Source organism: Paroedura picta, chromosome 11, assembly GCF_049243985.1.
Source record: "Paroedura picta isolate Pp20150507F chromosome 11, Ppicta_v3.0, whole genome shotgun sequence".
NCBI classification, from domain to species: Eukaryota; Metazoa; Chordata; class Lepidosauria; order Squamata; family Gekkonidae; genus Paroedura; species Paroedura picta.
The window spans coordinates 22,327,948-22,349,071 of NC_135379.1; the positions used below are offsets into that span (position 1 = coordinate 22,327,948).

Here is a 21,124-nt window from a genome sequence, read left to right on the forward strand (position 1 = left end):
CCCCCCTGGCTCAGCCTTCCCTGCACGGCTCTCAAATGCACGGGAGCTTCGCCACTTTGGACGTTGGCATCTGACTTCTTCCCCGCGGGGCTCCAGGTCGGCAGGCCGGCTGCACCAAGCCGTGCAAAGGCAAGCGGCGTCCTCCCCCTCGGCGTTGCTGCTCTCTGCGCGGGCAGCCGGGGAGAAAGGGCGCTGGGCCCTCGCGGTCGGAGGGCGGCGGCCCGTGGGAAGACCTTGGGCGGGGGCCGGATCTCCCGCAGCCCGGCGACACTAAGCCCGCCGACTCGGGGCGGAGTCACGGGCCTGCCTGCCCGGCGGTGCTCCCCGCTCAGTGCTCCGCCCGCGGAGGAAGCCAGGCAGCCAGCCAGCCCGCCGGCCGGCCTGCAGGGAAGCCGAGTCAGTGTCCTTGAGAGCGCGCGTGCTTTCTCCTTCCGCCTAGGCTCAAGGTCGGGTTGGGGCTTCTTTTTTGGAGGGAGGGGGAGGAGTTGCCCCGCCCGCTCGGCCTTCGTCTGGGCGCCTGCCTGGGTGCGAGCTCCTCGAGAACTGCGCGGCAGCAGGCAAGGGGCGGGTGTGGGTGTGTGTTGGGGGCTTGAAGGCTACGGCTGTTGTGGGTTTCCCGGGCGGTGTGGCCGTGGTGCAGTCCCGCAGCAGCCGCGCGGTGTGTTTCTCGCCGCCTCGTCAACGGGAGCGGTTACTGTTGCGGGAACTCCGCCCTTCACACGCGCCTCTTCTACGCGCGACGTTGTCTTCTTTCGCGCTACCGGCTGTGGCGGGTCTGGATTGCTGCCCCAAAGAAGCCCGCTGGGGTTCAAGTCTCAGATTATGCAGGGGCTCGGAGTCTTATCAGAAATGGCAAAGTGGCTTTTTGCGATGGGTCACCTTTAAATTTAACTGGAAACGGGCGAAATAAACTTAATCCAAACCAAACTGTAAGTATCCTAAAGTAGGGTTAGTCAACCTGTGGTCGTCCAGATGTCCATGGACTACAATTCCCATGAGCCCCTGCCAGCATTCGCTGGCAGGGGCTCCTGGGAATTGTAGTCCATGAACATCTGGACGACCACAGGTTGACTACCCCTGCCCTAAAGGTTAGTTTCAGGATGCAGAGGGAGCGGAGTATCAAACTGCTAAAAAGAATAAAACCGTTTTTGTTCAGGAAGATAAACCGCGGTGAGCGAGCGGATTAACCTTGTTCTGCATTCATTCAGCCCAGTTCCTACTGCAGGCAGTTATGGAAGGAGCATGTGCAAAGGAGAAAGAAGTCCCCACGTGAGGCAGAGAGGACACGGACAGGACACTATTTTAAATATATCGGGAAGTTCCTAATGTCACTGTGTTTAAATACACTTCTCTGATGCCCCCTGCAAGGTATTTTTAATATGTTGATTCATGCACAGTGCTCATCTTCCAACAATATATAGGTCCAATAACAATGTTGGTTAAATTAAAAATTAATAATATTGGCAGATATACAAAAATATACATGTATATATTTCACAAATATTAGCCCCCACATTAGCCTCAGTTACCATTGACATCCCAAAGTAACAAATATTGACCTTGACCAGTTTTTGGCCCTATTGGCCTTCCTCAGGGCTCAAACTGATAATGTTACCACAGGGCTTCTGACCTTACGATATCATATTAATTGATGATCATGCACTGACTAAGATGGTTATTCTGATAGTTACTGTCTGGGACCAAACACAAGCAATCAAAAGTCTCATTCTTGAGAGTTGACACCATGATAAGGTACGTTGTCCCTTTAGCAGTGATTCAGTTCTTACTTGCTCCGGAAAATTCTGTGGAGTCAACAGTGATGGTGTGAATAGTGATGACAGCTTTGTATGGCCTTGAATAAGGGGGGGGGCTCAGGAAAGAGGATAGAAATGGCTGTGACAGTCTTGTTGGGCCCACTCATTTTTAAGATCACACGATACCTGGAGGAATACAATAAGTATTTAGCAGCCATGTTGCTCCCAGAAACTAGACTGTAAAATACCACAGTCTCCTAGCAAATGATTTGTTTCAGCTTACTTCTCTGGAGGCAAAATATGCTGCATTTGTGCACCTCCATCTAGATCCCAAGCTGTTTTCTCCTCAGGCCTCTGGTGCTTTTTGGCTGCCTTGTCCCCCCCCCCCCCCCAGCTGACTTGTCTTTGAAATGGTTTCCCTAGATCCAGCACTGGAGGAATTCAGAAGCCAGTGGCGCTTCCTTGGGGTTATGCCAAGCAGTGTAAGCTACCACGTTTCTCGAGTAAGGACTCTGTACCGGAAAATTCTGCAGTTGCACCGTGCGTTGCCGCTGGAGCTGAAGACCTTGGGAGATCAGTATGTGAAGGATGAATTCAGGAGACACAAATCTGTGGGCTCTGCAGAGGCCCAGCGCTTCTTGCAGGAATGGGAGGCAAGTCACCACTCTGTATTTTGCTGTGTTGCCTTGCTCTACATCAGCCTTTCTCAGCTTTTTTTTACCATTGAGAAACCCCTGAATCATTCTTCAGGTTATGAGAAACCCCAGAAGTGGCACGATTATGCACAATATGGTTGGGAAGCATAGCTGTGTGCATGCCTACCTGTGGCCTTTATCCTTACCACCCCCTCCAAGTCCATTGGCCATTGAGGGGGCAGGTCAACATATAAGGTCCTACCACCAGGTAAATGTTTAACATTTTAAAATATTTATTTTATTAATTATATATTTCTATATACTGCCACTCCCAGCACAGCTGGCTCCTGGTGGTTCACAATAAAACATAGCATAAAACATCAAAATATCATTTCTAGCAACCCCCAGAATACATAATATATAAAATTAATTAACTCCCACCTATTCTGGAAACCCTTCCAGAACCATCAAGAAACCCAAGGGTTTCAGGAAACCCTAGCTGAGAAAGCTTGCTCCAGATTGACCTGTGTTGCTTATAGCATGCTTACCTCTCTTTGTCTGCCCCCTCTTGTATTCCTGCCTTGGAGATGATAATGATCAGGGGTAGTCAACCTGTGGTCCTCCAGATGTCCATGGACTACAATTCCCATTTGCTGGCAAGGGCTCATGGGAATTGCAGTCCATGAACATCTGGAGGACCACAGGCTGACTACCCCTGATAATGATGATTTCTAGCAAGGTGCTTCATAATCATTTGTAAGGTGCTTTATAATCAAAAGAACCATGACATTTGAATCCAGATCTGCATAAATTTAAGCTCCTAAGCCTGCAGATCTGGGACCTGAGGGCTGTCAGGCAGTGAGTCAACCAGCACATTGCTGCCTACTGTTGGCCAAAGTAGGTAACTGCAGAGAGATTAGCTAGACCAAACAGGAAGCTGCTTAATAATAACAATAGGGCAAGACATGTTGAGTGATACCTTGTGTTGTGGTCAGGTTTGTTAGTTAATTGCTTGTGCATCACACCCAAGAAGATGTAGACTTCCCCTACTTTAGGAATACATTTGATCTCTCTGAAGAGTGGTAATTCATCGTAAACAAAACATCAAAACAATAAACCTCCCCCCAGAAGTAGTAGATAGGTAGAAATCATTGTGCATAAGTAAAGCAAGCAACTTGCATTGGTGGGGAAGGGACTCCATGGAACCGTGTGTACCTGTGGCAAGCCATGTGGAAACATGATCTTTGCCATGTGGACTGCACAGAACCGTTTACGGTGTCCATCTCACCAGAAGGATGCACATCTTGAAGCTGCTGCCATTCCAACCCTTGGTTCTAATCATGCCAGAGGTGCATTTGTGCACATAAGCATGTTATGAAGTAGATTAGGTTGGTCCAAGGAAGTGGAAAACAATTGGTCCAGACCTGATCTGACATCAAGAACATCCAGATGAGTTTAATGGCCAGTGGAATTTACTCAAAAAGGTTTGCTATATGGTGAACTTTCAGCTTGTCACCAACAATGTCTAACTATAGTTGGTCAGTTATGTCTGTGGGACCCAACTATAACAGGAAAGAGCTTTTGAAAGAAGAAACTGTTGTCTTTGGAGTTAGTCTAATTCTAACCACTGCTGAAATAAGCACTTCTCTGTTTATTTCTTTCTATGTGGTGATGTAGTGAAAAGTCTGATTAACTTCCTTTGTTTAACTTTTTATAAGTGAATTAAGTGCCTTTTCCCCTACTCTACTATTTGGGTGGTCATGGTGAAATGGGAGGAGGCACTAAAATGAGAATTGTGCACTGCCATTTTGAAGTTCAAAACAGAGACTCATGTGCGGTTGCTATAAGGGTGTTTATCTATCCTTGTAGTTTTGCCATAAGGGAATAGATGTGTTTTTGCATACGTGCTGCTTATTTACTGAACACCAAAACCTGAACAGTCTTGAGTGTTCAGAGAAAAAAAATCTATGTAAGATACATAAGAAATTGTCAGAAAAAGATCTGAAAAAATGGGGAGAAGTTATTGTGCTTTGGTGACTAAAGCGAACCTCCACATCTAGAGGCAGTAAATATGAATATCGGTGTCTGGAGGTAACATCAGGGCCTTTGTTGCCTGCTGGTTGGCCCTCTAGGACAACCGGGTGGTTACCAGTGTGAAACAGGATGTTAGAATAAGAATAGTTCCTTAACATTTTGAAGAAACTATGAGAACTTGCATCGGAGTCCATATTATGTGCTCTAGTCCAGTGGTCTGTATGATCTAAAAAGTAGAGGTGCCACAACTGTCCCCAGTAGGCCTCTCCTGCAGATCTCTTGCTGTCGACCTGTACACTGAGTCAATCTGTAATTTAACTGCTGGTGGCCATGGTATTTTGTTGAGCAAGAAAAATCTACGACTGGAATGAAACCCACAATGATAGCTTGGACTTGCACGTACCATCAAGATTAAACTGTTGTCAGAGGTGATTTTCTCAGTTTATCTGATTGGCTCTTAAAATTCCTTAATATCATTCCCAGAGCATCCCTACAGTGTCCCCCTAGGGCATCATCTAAACTCTCGCAACCAAGAAATGACACATAAAATCTTATTACTTTAAGCAACAGAGCGCATAGCAACAGTAGTGGAGTCCATGAGGGCGCTGCTGTCAGCCAGCAATCACAGAGCAGCTCCTGGTGCTCCCATATGTATAACTGATCTACATGCAGCCATATGCCTGTGACATCCTCATGCCCTGCCACAAGTGGCACAAAGCAGATATGCAAGACCCAGATGCAACAGAATATTCTCAGTTCTGTGAAGGGCTGTGGTGTATGCCAGGAGGAGCTCTTTGTTTACCATGCTCTGGGCATCTCTGCCGCTGGGGACTCGATCCTTTTCTATGAACAGCATCCCCTCAGTCAAGCAGAGAAACTGGGAAGGAAGGCTGGACCATGCAGGCATTTAACCCTGTTTATAAGAAAATCTCCCTTCCTCAGAGACGGTGTCCCTGTGCCAGCGGACAGATAGAAACAAGCAAACAGGTTCTATCACGCTAATTTAATCAGAGGCAGATTGATTCAGTCAATTCTAGATAGACACCCAAGACTTCCATCAAAAGAAGGGTAAGAAACTGCTAAATGATGAAAACAGACAAATAACCCCCTGCACTGCTAAATTTTGTGCTGCTGCTGCTATTGGATCGTGTCATGCATAGTACAGAACGTATCTCCCCCACCGACCTAATCAAACACTATAATGACTCGATACTTTGGTAATGGTGTTTTAACAGCTTTTAATCGGGATAGGTTTTATATCTGTTAATACTTTAAATGTTTTAATCTCTGTACTTACCTGATTTTGAACGTATGTTTAAATTTTGGTCCGAACGACTGTAAATAAAATTTGCTTGCTTTCTTACATTTAACCCAGCCTTTGTAACAAGGGTTCAGAATGGTCTCTTGGGGTTCTAAAATGTTGACCCAAGGATGAGGCAACTCTCAGCAAGGCTACTGCGGGGGGGGGGGGGGGGGCGTGACTAAGCCAAAGTGTGAGAGCTGCTGTCTTGCAGAAGTAGGAGGATGACATTTTTATAGCCAAGAAACGGACACTGTGTCACCAGCTAATTTACCACTTTGCCAACTTGTGCTGTCCTGGGGAGAGGCAAAGATTCCTTTCCCAGGTATGTGAGTGATGCTGCATTTTTTTTTTTTTGTTCTAGTTATATAACATTGCAGTTTCTGAGGATTGCCACAAGATGGCAACAGAGACCTGTGCTAAGCCTTTATAGCTTGGACAATTGCAGCACCAGCTTGGAACGGCCCCCATGGGTCACAGCAAACGATGCAGTGGCATGCAATGAGGATATCAGGCAGAGCGGCAGGGTGCCCTAGTTCTGGTACAGCAGCCACATGCACCCAATATTTTGTTGGTGCATCATGCACAAAGCTCCCGGATAAATGGGCAGGAAAAAAAGAGACAGGACACAAGGTTCTTTTCGTTCTTTTAAGTCTTTTAGATTGCATTTTCAGTTACAGACATGTATTTGATTTCTATGAATTATAGAACATGTGCACTTGAATTTAGAATCTTAAGCAAACAAAACATTAGAATAAAATACAATCTATTTTCTAGTGTACATGATTAGGATTAAAAACTACCTAGAGAGGAGACGACTAAGAGGGGATTTGATAACCTTCTTCAAGTATTTAAAAGGGTGCCATATAGAGGATGGAGCAGAGTTGTTCTCTCTTGCCCCAGAGGAACGGGCCAGAACCAATGGGATGAAATTAATTCAAAAGAAATTTTGTCTAAACATCCAGAAGAAGTTCCTGACAGTTAGAGCTGTTTCTCAGTGGAACAGGCTTCCTCGTAAGGTGGTGGGTTCTCCATCTTTGGAAATTTTTAAACAGAGGCTGCATAGCCATCTGACGGAGAGGCTGATTCTGTGAAGGCTTAAGGGGGTGGCAGGTTACAGTGGATGAGCGATAGGGTTGTGAGTGTCCTGCATAGTGTAGGGGGTTGGACTAGATGACCCATGAGGTCCCTTCCAAATCTATGATTCTATGATTCTAATCTATCTGTAAGAATACCCACCCCGAACTTATATCTCTACCGTCTGTACCTAGGAATCTGTAAAGCCCTTCTTTCTATCAGCCCACCTGCCCAGAAGTCTACCACACCCATCTATCTCCCAGCAAACCTACCCTGGACTTCAGTACACCTTTCTGTCTCCCTACATACTCATCCATAAACCCACCCATCTCCCAGCATACCTACCCAGAAGTCTACTTAGTCCATCTGTCCCCAGCTTACCCACCCAGAAGTCCACTAAGCCCATCTGCCTCTCAGCATACCCACTCAGAAGCCCCTAAAAGTGTGTTGTGGAGAGGTGTGTGGGTGACCACCTCCCTCTAAAGGTATGATGTGGGGAGGTGGGTGGAGCAAAGAGGGGAAGGGTGGCCCACACCCAGAAACCATGTCCACAGTGAGGTGATACACTCAGGGGGCTGCACAGTGAATTTCACATCTCTAGCACAGCCTACTGTATAACAAAGCCATTGAACTGATCGGGTCCTCAAACACAATGGGGCTTATGTAAGTTTGGGGTTTGAGTCCCCACAAATCTCCATTTTTCAGGTTCATGCCTAGCTCTAGTTTTAACCTCTGAGTCACATTGTTTGAGTTTAGTAGGCCACAGAAACATATGGGGTCATCTTATATCAAGTCACACCATTGGTTTCTGTAATCCAGCACTATCTCTGGTGGGTGGCTGGGTCTTTCCAAGGCTTCAGACAAAGACCGGTTCTGCTATGAGGAATTCTTCCCAGTTGGACATGCCTGGGATTCAACCTGAGGTCTTCTGCATGCAAAGGATATGTTCTGACAATGAGCTGCAGCCTCTCCCCATGTCATTGTTAACTGCAGCTCTCAATACAACGACCGCCGTAGCAGCAATTAGGAGAGGAATGTTGAACCTGGCATTTCAGTATATTGCCAGCTTGGTGTAGCGGTTAGGAGTGCGGACTTCTAATCTGGCATGCTGGATTCGATTCTGCAGTCCTCCACATGCAGCCAGCTGGGTGACCTTGGGCTCGCCACGGCACTGATAAAACTGTTCTGACCGAGCAGTAATATCAGGGCTCTCTCAGCCTCACCCACCTCACAGGGTGTCTGTTGTGGGGAGAGGAAAGGGAAGGCGACTGTAAGCTGCTTTGAGACTCCTTGGGTAGAGAAAAGCAGCATATAAGAACCAACTCTTCTATTGTCTTAAACAGTTTCTTTAGTGACTAAATATTAATTGCAGGTGCACTTTTTGCTAGTGTATATTCCAAAATTAAAGCCCAGAAAATATAATTAACAGCTTTCCAATATGAATAGCTGTAGGGCATTGTGTAAAAAAGTTCTGTAATAAATTTCATTGTTACAGCAGTAGTAAATTGCAGCTCTCCACATAGTATTTGATAACAGTCTCTAGCTCGTGAGCATATGGTTCCTCCATTTCTGGCTTTTTTTCCTCCTTGGGAGAGTATTTATTGCCTTCGTATACCTTTCATTGTTGTTCTTTAATGTCTGGTTATTAAAGTAATGATCCAAAGTAGTCTCTCTGGAATGACGCTTTGATTTTAAATTGATTTTTTTAGACAGGCTTCCCTTATTGCATTTCATGGAGAAAACACTTATTTTATTTAAATTGATTTTAGATCAGTCCCACGTTGTGCTTAATTCAAAGAGATGGAGGAAAATGCAATGTGCATAGTTAATCATTTGTTCAGATAGTGCTTTTGATTTACAAGGATGGGGGCCTGGGTCCATAACTGGCAAAGGTTTGACCATATTGTTGGAACAGCAGTATCTGCTGAAAGTGGAATATTGAAATGATGGTCATTAGTGAAATGGTCAAGAAACATAGAATCATAGAATAATAGAGTTGGAAGGGACCTCCTGGGCCATCTAGTCCAACCCCCGGCACTATGCAGGACACTCACAACCCTATCGCTCATCCACTGTAACCTGCCACCCACTTGAACCTTCACAGAATCAGCCTCTCTGTCAGATGGCTATCCAGCTTCTGTTTAAAAATTTACAAAGATGGAGAACCCCCCACCTCCCGAGGTTCCACTGAGAAACCGCTCTAACTGTCAGGAAGGTTCTTGTGAGTAACTTAAAACTTGAAAGTGGGCCTTACATATTGGGGCACTTCCTGAACAATGCTGGGGGGTGGATCCAGCCTTTCTCCAAGTAGCCTTCCTCCAGTCTACGAAGTCTTCCTGCAACTTAAGTGGCTGTTCCTCCAACTGAAGGGACTTGAGCCAAAATGAAATGTTGCAATATAAATAGTTTAATAAATAAACTTGGATCAGTGGAGTGATAGGATAGGGGTATGATACACCCAGCTGAATTGGTCAACACTGTAATCTTCCTGGCAGGGATCTTACTCTCTGTCCCCACATGCTGGGAGGGGGATCATCACATTACTAACAAGGCTTTTCCTGTGGTGGTGCCTGAGTTCTTGAACTCTTTACCCAATGAGGTTGGCCAACCTTCAAGTGGAGCCTGAAGTTCTCCTGGAATTCTAGCTAGTCTAGATGACAGATCAATTGCCCTGGAGAAAACGGCAGCTTTAGAGGGTGGACTCTGGCATCACATCCCTGTTGAGTGCCCTTCCTTCCTCACACTCCTCTGTCGCCAGAAATTTCGTACTCCAGATTTGGCAACCGTGCTGTTTAAAGGAATTTGCCTACTGTCAAATTTAAAAGCTATTAGGCTCCTGGCCAGGATGATGTTATCTCTGACCTTCATTCTTTTCAACCTTCATTCCCTGTGGAGTTTTATTCTTATGTATCAGATGCCTTGATCTGAGTGGATCAGGCCAGTCAATATTTTGGAAGCTAAGTAGAGTCGGGACCAGGTTAGTTTTTGGCTGAGAGACCAGCAAAGAATTCCGCAGCTGCTGAGCAGAGGCAGGCAATGGCCAACCACCTCTGCTTGTCCCTTATCTTGAAAACCCTATGGGGTCACCATGTCAGGTGTGGCTTGATGGCCCTTTTCACCCCTGTTGTATTGGATTATCCTGCTTTTATTGCAGAACCTTACTGTTCCACTGCACTGTGCTGTGTTACATTCCCAAAGGGTGAGCTGCTGTGTTACCCAGCAGATATTCCATGCTGTACAACTGTTCCCTGCCATCCATCTAGACCAGGGGTAGTCAACCTGTGGTCCTCCAGATGTCCATGGACTACAATTCCCATGATCCCCTGCTAGAAAAGGCTGGCAGGGGCTCATGGGAATTGTAGTCTATGGACATTTGGAGGACCACAGGTTTGACTACCCCTGATCTAGACAATCACCTTCTTCAGCCCACACCAACCGTGGTGCTTCTTTGAATGGGTTACTGGCTGGGCATTGTAATCTACACAATTGGTTTCTTGCTATCAGCACAAGCCTTTGTTGAGGGTTCTGGCATCAGCCAGCTAAATTTGTACTGCTAGCAAAACGGACTCTACTTATTTTGTAGATCTGTTAATTACTCAGGGGATTCAGTCATGGCTTTAAGGTATATAATGTCAAAAGATGAATTCCATATACCATAACATCTATCTTGCAAGAATAATCCTCTTGCAAATATTAACGTGCACATTTACAGTTTTTGGATGCCAAGGTTTGGTTTTTATTAAAATACAACCTAAATCAGAAAAGCTGTTTTTGACTTAGTTCCCCCCCTCCCAGTTCCTGTTTCACTATGGAAAGGGAACTCAGTGTAATATTTTCTGTACTGAGTGTGATGAAACACTATTTTTATATTGTTGAATAAGATATATTAAACATACTTGCTTGTCTGGTCAAAGAAAGGGACAAATTGTGAATGAGGACAAATACTGGACCTAATTTAGAAGAAATGAACTACATGACTGGCTCTCTGTATTAAGTGTTCTTTCATTGGTAAACAGAAGTTGTGGGGGCTCCAGTGCAGATCGATCATTCATTCATTCATTCATTCATTCATTCATTCATTCATTCATTCATTCATTCATTCATTCATTCATTCATTGCCATAGCCATAGCCATAGCCATAGCCATAGCAAGGGTGGGTAGCCTAAGTGGGGGAAGCATTCAGGTTGTTCGTGTGTCACTTGTATGATTCCACAGTGGGGCCAGTAGGAAGTCTGGTAGATCATTTCAGGCTGGGAAAAAAACATAGAGGAAAAGGTAAAATCTACTCCCCCCTTCCCTGCTATAGCTTTGATCTGAATCACCCTCCCCTCTGCACACAGCTTGCTACTTACCAGTTACAAATTACTCAGGGGATTCAGTCATGGCTTTAAGGTATATAATTTCAAAAGATGAATTCCATTTATCTTGAAATCTCAAAATTATGGACAAGGTATATAGACTATAAAAATACTGACGTCCTGTATTGCATTTTATAAACCAGCAACTTGGCATGGCTGTTAAATGAAGCATACTGCTGGAATAATTTGCCATTATCACATTTATGAAAATGCTAGGGTTTTAGTGTCTGCACTGTATTTTTTATTAATATGTAAATAGTTACGGAGAAAGGAACTCCAGATACAAAGGCAGTCGCTGTTACTAAGACTGGGTTAGCCAGCTTCACTGCCGGACTCATGAGACAATACAAGATACTAGTTGTCGGTTTGGGATGCCATTTGGTACGATGCTCCGGTCTCTTCCCTTCCCCCCTTCATGCTGTCAAGCTCTGAGGGGCTGTCACTTTTACGTAGCCATCTTCAGATCAGGGAGCTCTTTCAGTGGGCCCTGAGTGCAGTTCTAAAAGCTTTAATAGATACCTCTTCTGAACTTCCTTCTCTGGTGTCAGTCTTCCCCCTACCTATTAGAGCAGTAACCCTCTGAGCCATTACCTTAGCAAAAGGAAGTCTTGGAGCAGGGCAGCCTAGCTATTACAGACTGAATAAGCTGAGTACCCCACAGAGACAAAAACATATTAAAGAATTATAACTCAGTTCATTCCTCTAGAGAATGCAGGGCTTCTGCAGGACAGAAGGGATCTTCCCAGTTGCTGCCAGGAAATCTAACAGTGGGCATTTTACGCATGAAGTTTTGAGTTCTGCTTCCTCTTCATTATCTCTCCCCCCCAGCCCCAATACAATATGTTGCTGCTGCATGGAAGGAAGGAAGCATAAATGGAATAAGAATGTTTTGTATGGTCATAAGAACATTTTTAAAAACCCTTTACAGAATCAAATCAGAGATCCATCTAGTCTGTTATCTGTATCTTTCTCCTGTTTCCTATAAACCGCCCTGAGCCTTCGGAGAGGGCGGTATATACATAAACAAACAAACAAATAAAATAAATAGTCTTCATCAGCAGCCAACCAGATCTTCCAGCATCAAAAGATGGAAATAACTAATGCCTGTTGTTTACCTTGCAAATCTGGTAATCAGAGATATGCTGCCTGTGGAGGTTGCATTTAGCCTCTACATGTACTCACTTCAACTTATTATCATATGATAACTAGCTGAATGGGTTATTAAGTGATTGTCTAGGTACATCCATATCTTGCTACCTAGTTTCCTCCTATGCACCTCCTCGGGCTTCAGTGATCGCCGAGGTGGCCGTGCCAAGCTGAAGCACACATCCCTCGTTCCAGCCTTAGGCCCAACATATGCGGTCCTCGATAAAATCAAGCCCAGGGATGCTGGTCGTAAATCCTCCTATCCTAGTAACATAAAGTTCTGTCCTTGGCCCATATAGAATCCTGTGTAGCTTCCTATTCAGTTTTGGTACTTCATTAGACACTTTCACATACTTTCAGTACTACCTTTAGGTAATAAACATAAGTATTAGAAACTTGGATTTTATTTTTAAAGCGTTCCAAATAGCGCAGTAGTTTTCATGCTGATACTTTGCATGCAGAACATTCTTGATTCAATCCTTGTCATCTTCATGGGATCCCCAGGAGCAGAGCTGGAAAAGATTGAGATCTGCCAGTTAGCAAAGATGATACTAACTGGTCCCCTGGCTGCTTCATATGTATGGAATTATAACTTCTGCTTCCTGTGCTGGGTCTTGAACAGAAAAGGTACAAACTGACGACAGCTGCTTTTTCTTTGTCATTTAAATAATAATTTACATCATTATTTCAAATTTATTTTAATACAGCACTGCAGCCATATAAAACAGATAGCAAGAACAAAACATTTCACCACAGAAAATTGCACAATCAAGGAGCCAATACAAAATTTAAAATACATAAAATTGTATAATTAATAGGTACATTATAAAAAATGCATAGTAAAATTCCTCTAAAACATCTTTACTTAAGCTTAAGTTGTCTTTCCCGTGTGCTAAGCACATGAGCACAAAATTTGGCAACCTGCTTAATAATATGGCCCCTACTGTTCCACAGGAGGAATTTAACTTTTTCTTTGAGCTGTTGGAGGAATCCCTGAGTAATGGGAGGATGAATTTATTTCTTACTGAGTTGAAGGTAGGACACCTTAAGAGGACGTTTTCGATTTATTCTATCTCCCCGGAATTATTTTTAAAAAACACCTTACATATAAATGATGTTCAGAGAATGTGTGGGCAACATCTGCACAACTGCTGTTTGCTTTATTGATGTGTTTGTGAAAACTTTTTGTCTGCCCTATTCCATTGTAAATGTGAACACATAAAGGAGGGGGGTGTGAGGTGGGATTTTTGCTTAGGTAAGTTATTGCAAGAGGGTGTGTTTTGGATACCATTTTCCCTACAAAGGGTAAAATGTTCGAAGTCCATTAACTCAATTCACAACCACCAAAACTACATGTGAGCTTAATTAGTGGACTGACAGCCAGCCAGTAATAGTGTGTAATAGATTTAATTGCATTGTGAAAGAAAAATGAGTTTGGTTTTCTGCTCTTTGTCTTTTTAAATGTGTTCAGTCTGCTTCTTTTGGGAGGACTGGTCATGACCTAATTAGCATGTTACATTTGCTAATTAAAGCCGTTTGGAGAGGAGAGTCTATTGCTTTCTCTGGCATCATCTGTAAATGTGCAGAATTGTTCGGATGAGGATATAGGGACTGAACCAGGGATTGTGGTGCACTGTGCATCCCCTACACGGCATGTACCACAATCCTTGGTTCAATCCCAACTCCAGTTCAATTACTGCAAATATAGGTATGGCAAAGTTGCTTCCTTGAAGGACTCCTGCCACAGGGGACGTTGCTGAAGAAGACCAACCAGTGATAGTCTCATGAGCTCCATTTCATGCATTCAACATTGTAGTTATCTTTATTTATTTTAAATACTACATCCAGAAATGCAATGGGCGCTAGGTCGTTTGGGAGGGATAGTGGAGTGGAGTGGTGTTCTTTGCATGACTGCAGATGTTAGCAGGGGCATTTTATAGTGATTGCAGTGGCATCGGTGTGATTTAGGATGTGCGTGGCCAAATCATTGCCTAATAAAACTTGAAAACCTAGTCCCCCCCCCCCCCCAAAGTCTCACTGTCTACTTTCCTGGCATGCAAACTCCCAAGCTAACTCCACTTGAAATTCTGGGCCACTTACACCTTTTATTTCATAGGACATTCCTGGCAAATACTGATTTTTAGTTATCAGGCCAGGCTTGAGCAAAGTCACTTCAGCCCCCATACACCTATTTGGATATTATTATTATTATTATTATTATTATTATTATTATTATTATTATTATTATTATTATACCTGAGGGACCGCCTATCGCCCTATGCCCCTCGCAGGGCCTTGCGCTCTGCGGGTGAAAACCTGTTGGTCGTTCCCGGCCCTAGGGAAGCACGCCTGGCCTCGACCAGGGCCAGGGCCTTTTCGGTCCTGGCCCCGACCTGGTGGAATGAGCTCCCGGGAGAGCTGCGGGCCCTGCGGGATCTTTCAACATTCCGCAGGGCCTGCAAGACGGAGCTCTTCCGCCAGGTTTATGGTTGAGGCCGGGGCTGATAATAGATCTATGCCTCCCCCGGGGACTCGGGTTCTGGACCCGAAGCAAAACATCATCAGGACCTCCTCTCCACCCGCTAGTAGTGGGAGGGAGGGGGGGAGTTGAGCTGCCATTCTTGTCATGCCGGCAATATTGGCAATGTTATTATTGTTTTATGGGGTTTTAATGGGGAATTGCGATATTGTTACCCGCCACGAGCCGCAAGGGAGTGGCGGGCTATAAATCTAATAATAATAATAATAATAATAATAATAATAATAATAATAATAATAATAATAATAATAATAATAATAAAGGTGCTCCTGGACTCTGATTTTATTGTGCTACTTCAGACCAACACAGCTACTCATTTGAATGTAAGATAGTTTTAGATTGTTGAAGGGCTTCAGTACCCACCCTGCAGGGATTAAAAAAAAACATTTTGTTTGAGCAGCACAACTTGCTGTTTGAGACTCACTGCAGTTTCATGGTTTGCTTGGGACCATATGGGGGGAGGCACTAGTGTTTGAGAAAAAGAAGCCACACTCTTTGGGATACAGAACAGCATGATTTCCCCTATTCTGACTTGGATTTATCTGGGGCTGTACCTGGGGCTGTATCTTGGCTGGCCCATTGTTCAGTCTCTGTGAAGAGCCAGCTTGGTGTAGTGGTTAGGAGTGTGGACTTCTGATCTGGCGAGCTGGATTTGAATCTGTGCTCCCCCACATGCAACCAGCTGGGTGACCTTGGGCTCGCCACAACTCTGAGAAAACTGCTCTGACCGAGCAGGAATATCAGGGCTCTCTTTAGCCTCACCTACCTCACAGGGTGTCTGTTGTGGGGAGAGGAAAGGGAAGGCAATTGTAAGCTGCTTTGAGACTCCTTCGGGTAGAGAAAAGCGGCATATAAGAACCAACTCTTCTTCTTGGTACAGGCTGGTACATGTAAGAGATGGGTAAGTTTACTCTTCCTATGTGAACCAGTGATAAGAAGTTTACTCTTCCTATGTGAATCAAAACTCACAAGTAGTATTAGTCATACTTACCTGTTCTTAATTCTTGGTTACAAAGAACACATTATTTTACTAGCAAAAAAAGTGTTTCCATGGCAGCAGAGGCAGAAAAGAAAGACATTGAAATTTCAGTTGCATTTCAAAGATGCATTCGTTTTAAACACTCCTTTATTGATGACTAGCCAAGCAATGTGGTTTTTAAAGGAACTGGGGCTGGCCCATTGTTCAGTCTCTGTGAAGAGCTTAAAGAGGATTTGAAAGATTTTCCTTTAAGAAAAATATCTTAACCCTACAAACTGTATTGAAGTATAGATGTGGGGTTGCATAACAATGAAGACACATTTACATAATATTTTATCTCATAGAGCTTTGCTGCACCTCTTCATGGAAGTCATCATTCCAGGGACTAAATATTATGACTTGAATCAGGGGTAGTCAAACTGCGCCCCCCCAAATGGCCATGGACTACAATTCCCATGAGCCCCTGCCAGCGTTCGCTGGCAGGGGCTCATGGGAATTGTAGTCCATGGACATCTGGAGGGCTGCAGTTTGACTACCCCTGGTCTTGAATCCTAAGCATCATCTACAGAGTTGCACTGGAGGAGAGCCATTCCACCTTTCCTTCTTTCCATCTTAAATTGTTCTCTTGTGGGTCAGATGGCCTCCAGAAATGGAGGGGGGGAACAACAGGAATGTGAATAGAAATGTCTTTCTACCATTTTGCTGATGGAACACCAAAGTAGGGTCCAAGCCTATTTTCTCCACTGCATCAGAAATAAGATCACTTCCTTTTGCCTTTTTGAACAGCTGTTCATTAATCCCACATTAATTTCAGCCGGGCTATTTATATAAAGGCACAGCATCAGCAAAACATAGATTGAGAGCTAGTCTGGTGTTGTGATTGGAGTGTAGGACTAGGATGAGTAACTTTGGGTCAGATTCAAGTGGGTAGCCGTGTTGGTCCGAAGCAGCGCAACAAAACGAAAACAGAGTCCAATAGCACTTTTAAGACCAACAAAGATTTGTTCAAGGCGTGAGGTTTAGTCTGAGGAAGAGTGCTTGCACTCGAAAGCTCGGGGTCAGTCGAAACTCGAAACTTTGGGTCAGTCACACACTCAAAGCTTAACCTCCCTCACAGGGAAGTTGTGAGGATAAAATGAAGGGGAGGAACAGAATATTAGTTACTTTAGGACCCCATGAGGGAGAAGCACAATGTATAAATGAAATTCCGAGTCAGGCTTCTAAGACCCGATGTCTGCGATGAAGTTTGCTGAGGTCTGTGTGCTGTACCCTCATCTGGTGTCTAGTGCTGGGTGTATATTTTTGCACTCTAACTATTCTGATTTGGGATCAGCTCATCTTTGTGGGCAAAGTACACACAAATATACACTTGTGTTTATCTGCCTGACTTGTTTAGTGCGTGGCAAAATAACCCTGTTGCCACCCCTGGGTGGGGGGGGGGCTGGCATATCCTTTGAAGATCTAGAGTACAGACAGGATACTTTTCAAAGACCCAGATGTCTTTGAAGTGAGAGAGTTTTTCTGTCAGTCGAATTTTCAAGTAGATCCCCAAATTAGTCTGGGTCTACATTCATGTTTTATTTCACCGAACTGGGAGCACCTGCTTCCTGTGGGTTCCTTTGAAAGTCCTAGCATACAACTGTAAAGCAAAGAGTTTCATACCTGCTTTATTTAATGGGTGGCTGTGGATGACGAAGTCTTGATTTAAATTATTTAAACGGGCTGTGGCAGGAGACTTGCTTGTGGGGCTTGGCATTTGCACAGAGTCTCATTTGAACTGGGGTAGCAGGTCCATTCAAATGAGGGCAAGATCCATGAGTGTGCACTTCTGCTTCACCCGTTGAACCCCAGTCTTAGAACTGCATTTCCTTGAAGTGGACTTAAGAGTCTTTGTAACTGATCTTCAGGGGATACGGACTGCAAAGGAAAGAAAGAGTGGTTTGTTTATGGATAAGCAAAGGGGAAGGAGGAAGGACCATTGCCTCTTTCACCAGTGGAGCATGTGCATATGTGTATACATAAATATCTTATGTGCATATGTGTATATATACATCTCTTCCTGTGTGACCAGGCACATGCTCAGACTTAAACTATGTGCAGAGGCCAGAACAAAGTACCTCCAGAACATGATCGTAGGATCCAGGCTCATGGACATGTGACCTGAATAGGGCTGTCGGGCTAAATCAGTGGGGCAAGAGTGAGGCTAACTGTGACAAATGTTGGTAAACTGTTGTCTTTATGTAAAGCTGTCAGCGGTGCAGTAGATCATGAATCTCCATGGCAGATTAGTAAAAAATGCAATTCCTGTTCATTTATGGGAGCTTTCAGTGGTACGTGGGCCACATCCAGTGTGATCATTTCTGAAGCATAGACTTGAAGAAATTCACTGAAAAAAAGCACAGTGTTCTGGATGTGATGTTGAGCACATTGCTTTCACTAGCAAAGGCAGTTTGAACTAACCTGATGATAAATTGCTGCTGGTGAGTTGGTACGCGAGTTCAAATTGAAATGCAAAGTAGCTGTCAGTTGAAATTAGGAGTCCTAATAAATTCTCTAATTTGATCTACTTAACAACAGTCATTCGATCTTTTAAGATGTTATTTTAAATTGGCTAGGGAGTGTAGGTTGCTGTGAAATTATAGTTGTTGAAAAAGTGAAAACCAGGTTTAAGGTAGTAAGTTAAATTGTGGGGCTGGTAAACTTTTCCCTTGTGTTACCTTTAGGTTTTCAAATACAGTAGTTAAGTAGAACAATGATGTTTTTCAAATTTACTGAGTAATACTTTTGTTCAAAATGACTGCTTCAGAATTCATTTTTACGGGTTATATTAATAATCATATTAGAAATAAAGAAAATCAGAACTGCAGACAAGATACAGCATAATAACATTGCTAGCAACTAATTTCTGCGACGCATCGTTACCAGATATTGCCTGAATACAAAATTATGTGAGGCATATGTCAAATGTAGTCCTAAAATCACTGGCCCTTTTTGTAATGCCAGGATTTAATTGCATGAACTTCAGTGGATTTAAAGCTGCCCAAATAAGGACTGTGGTTTATCAGGTTTGTTGATTAGGCTAGCCATAATTTTCAAAAAAGATAAATTCAATTATGGCAAGGGGACTTAATGCCACATAATATGATTTGGGTGAGTGGCTGCTCCACTAAATATGCTTCCTTGGAATTATGCTTGTTGGCCACAGCTTAGCACACAATTACATAGCCCTGCAGAAGACTGGAATCAGTGTAATTTAAAAGCAATGCAGTTAAAGGGTGCATAGCTGCACTGAGAGTATTAAAATCAGTGGAGGGTTTAATAATGTATCAATATTATACTTTGGGTTGACATGCCTGTCAATTGACTACCTATTGTTTAACTATGGTCAAATATTCTGTGAAGGCAAGAACGCCACTATGTAGTTGGCATCTTGCCTTTTAAGCTGCATCAGGACATCAAGTGTTAGTTAACAAAGGCAGGAACAGAGGGTGCCAGGGTTGGAGCAAACTAAGTGTTCTTTTGATTGGATGCTATAACTTGAAGCATTTCCAAACATGGAGGTTAAAAAACAAACAAACAGCCTGCTTCCTATTTGCCTTATAACTTTTAAAAATTGAGTTTTGTTCTTAATATTTTCTTGTTACTCTGTTTTGGCTGTGTTCTGATTTTGTGTTTTTGAAAATAAAATGTTTGTCCCTTGCTGAAGAAACCATAATTTGATCCGCAGAACCTGGCCAACTACTCCCCAGCCTTGCATCTTGCATTTCTGGGTAAGATAGTTGAAATGGCCGCTGTGGATCAGCTCTTGACATTCTTGGAGGAAGCTTTGGCCATCAACCCATACCAGTCAGGCTTCCATCCTGGCCACAGGGTGGAGACGGTGCTAGTTGTCTTGTTGGATGATCTCCACGGCTGCTGGATAGGGGTGGTTTGGTTATTCTTGTAATGTTAGATCTGTTGGCTGCATTTGACATGGTTGACCATGAGCTCATAGAGAAGGACTGTTAAACAGTCCTTCTTTGCCTGGTATTAGTTCATCCAAATGGTCATCTTCAATTTGATAGCATATTGGTTAGATAGGATTGGAAAATGTGATTCCATGGTAGATTGAAGGATTGCTCATAGTAATGGACTTTGTATATTTTAGTTTGCCTTCTTTTGGTCATTCAGTTATTTCTCCTGTCCCCCACCAGAACTATGCCACGATGCTTGGGGAGCAAACTCATCAAAAAGAAAACGACAGCTCGCCTAACAAGCCCCGCTTTGGATCCCACCTTCCAGAGGAGAAACTTGAAGCACTACGAGATGAGCAGCTTGGACAGCTACAAGAACTAATGCAAGAAGCTACCAAACCCAAGAGACAGTTTAATGTTTTAGATGATACAGAACAAAAAAGCTAGCATATTTCTGTGAATCAACTTTTAAGTGAAATTTTTGGCGCTTCCTTTTGCTCTAATTTTGAAGAAAGCTTCACTGTGGAAAATAAATCAAGTTGGCATTCATCCTTTCTCTTTTATTTCAATCTCCAGGGATATGCATGGGAATATTTAGAAATAGATACTGTCCCACTTGTATTAATTATGGCCTATGCTTTCACTTAGCATAAAGGAACACTTGTTATTTCTTAAGCTTTTGGTTATGTTATGCTTGTCACATGCAAGGAGAGACTTAAATAGAAGGCTTTGTGCTAAAATTGGATTTTAGGGGAAAGCACAATAGGATTTAATGCTTAGTGTGAAGGTACTACGGTTTTTCAAGATCTGAAGTATTCCACAAGTCCTGTTGTTTCTTATGATAGTATAGTAAGTCTGGTTATAATCATATAATAAAATGAGACTGTAGCTTCTTTTCTGTAACTCATTGTGCCTGGAGCTGCAAAGAGGTCTATATATGGCAGGAGCTGAGCCTGTCTCTGTTGTTTCAAGAGGATTTTCAGTGACTATTGGCGCTAGCAGGTAGATGGTCTCCCTCACAAGTATGTACCTTGAAATACTACATCTTAGAACTTAGCTTGGAGGTGGGTTGATCCCAACTAGCATTATGCGGAGATCTTATGCCCCACTGGGAAAAACAAAAAGATGAACTTTTATGTGCCCTGTACTATTCAGGTTGCTTGGGTTCTTTTTAAGCATTTGTATATGAAGACATAAAATTCTTTCCACCTATGCCAACAGGGCTTTTTATGTAAGCAGTCATCCTTACGGCTGAAGCAAACTTACTTTGGACACATCATGCGATCAAACTCGTAGAAAAATCATTAATGCTTGGCATGGTCACCAAAGGATCTGATGGCTCAACACGA

General features: G+C 43.5%; 1 protein-coding gene across 6 annotated transcripts; it reads left to right on the top strand.

Moving 5' to 3' along the window:
• Positions 1-11: 11 nt before the first annotated feature.
• SDHAF3 (succinate dehydrogenase complex assembly factor 3) lies at positions 12-20,324 on the top strand. 6 transcript variants are annotated; one of them, XM_077303209.1, is made up of 3 exons: positions 12-129; positions 2,178-2,407; positions 20,016-20,324. In XM_077303209.1, the coding sequence occupies exons 2-3, from the start codon at positions 2,225-2,227 to the stop codon at positions 20,220-20,222; spliced, it is 390 nt and encodes a 129-aa protein (XP_077159324.1). In that variant the 5' UTR covers positions 12-129; positions 2,178-2,224; the 3' UTR covers positions 20,223-20,324. The 6 variants fall into 6 exon arrangements, with proteins under 6 accessions (XP_077159324.1, XP_077159321.1, XP_077159326.1 ...); XM_077303206.1 differs by lacking the exon at positions 12-129 and adding an exon at positions 231-446; XM_077303211.1 differs by lacking the exon at positions 12-129 and adding an exon at positions 373-396.
• Positions 20,325-21,124: the final 800 nt, after the last annotated feature.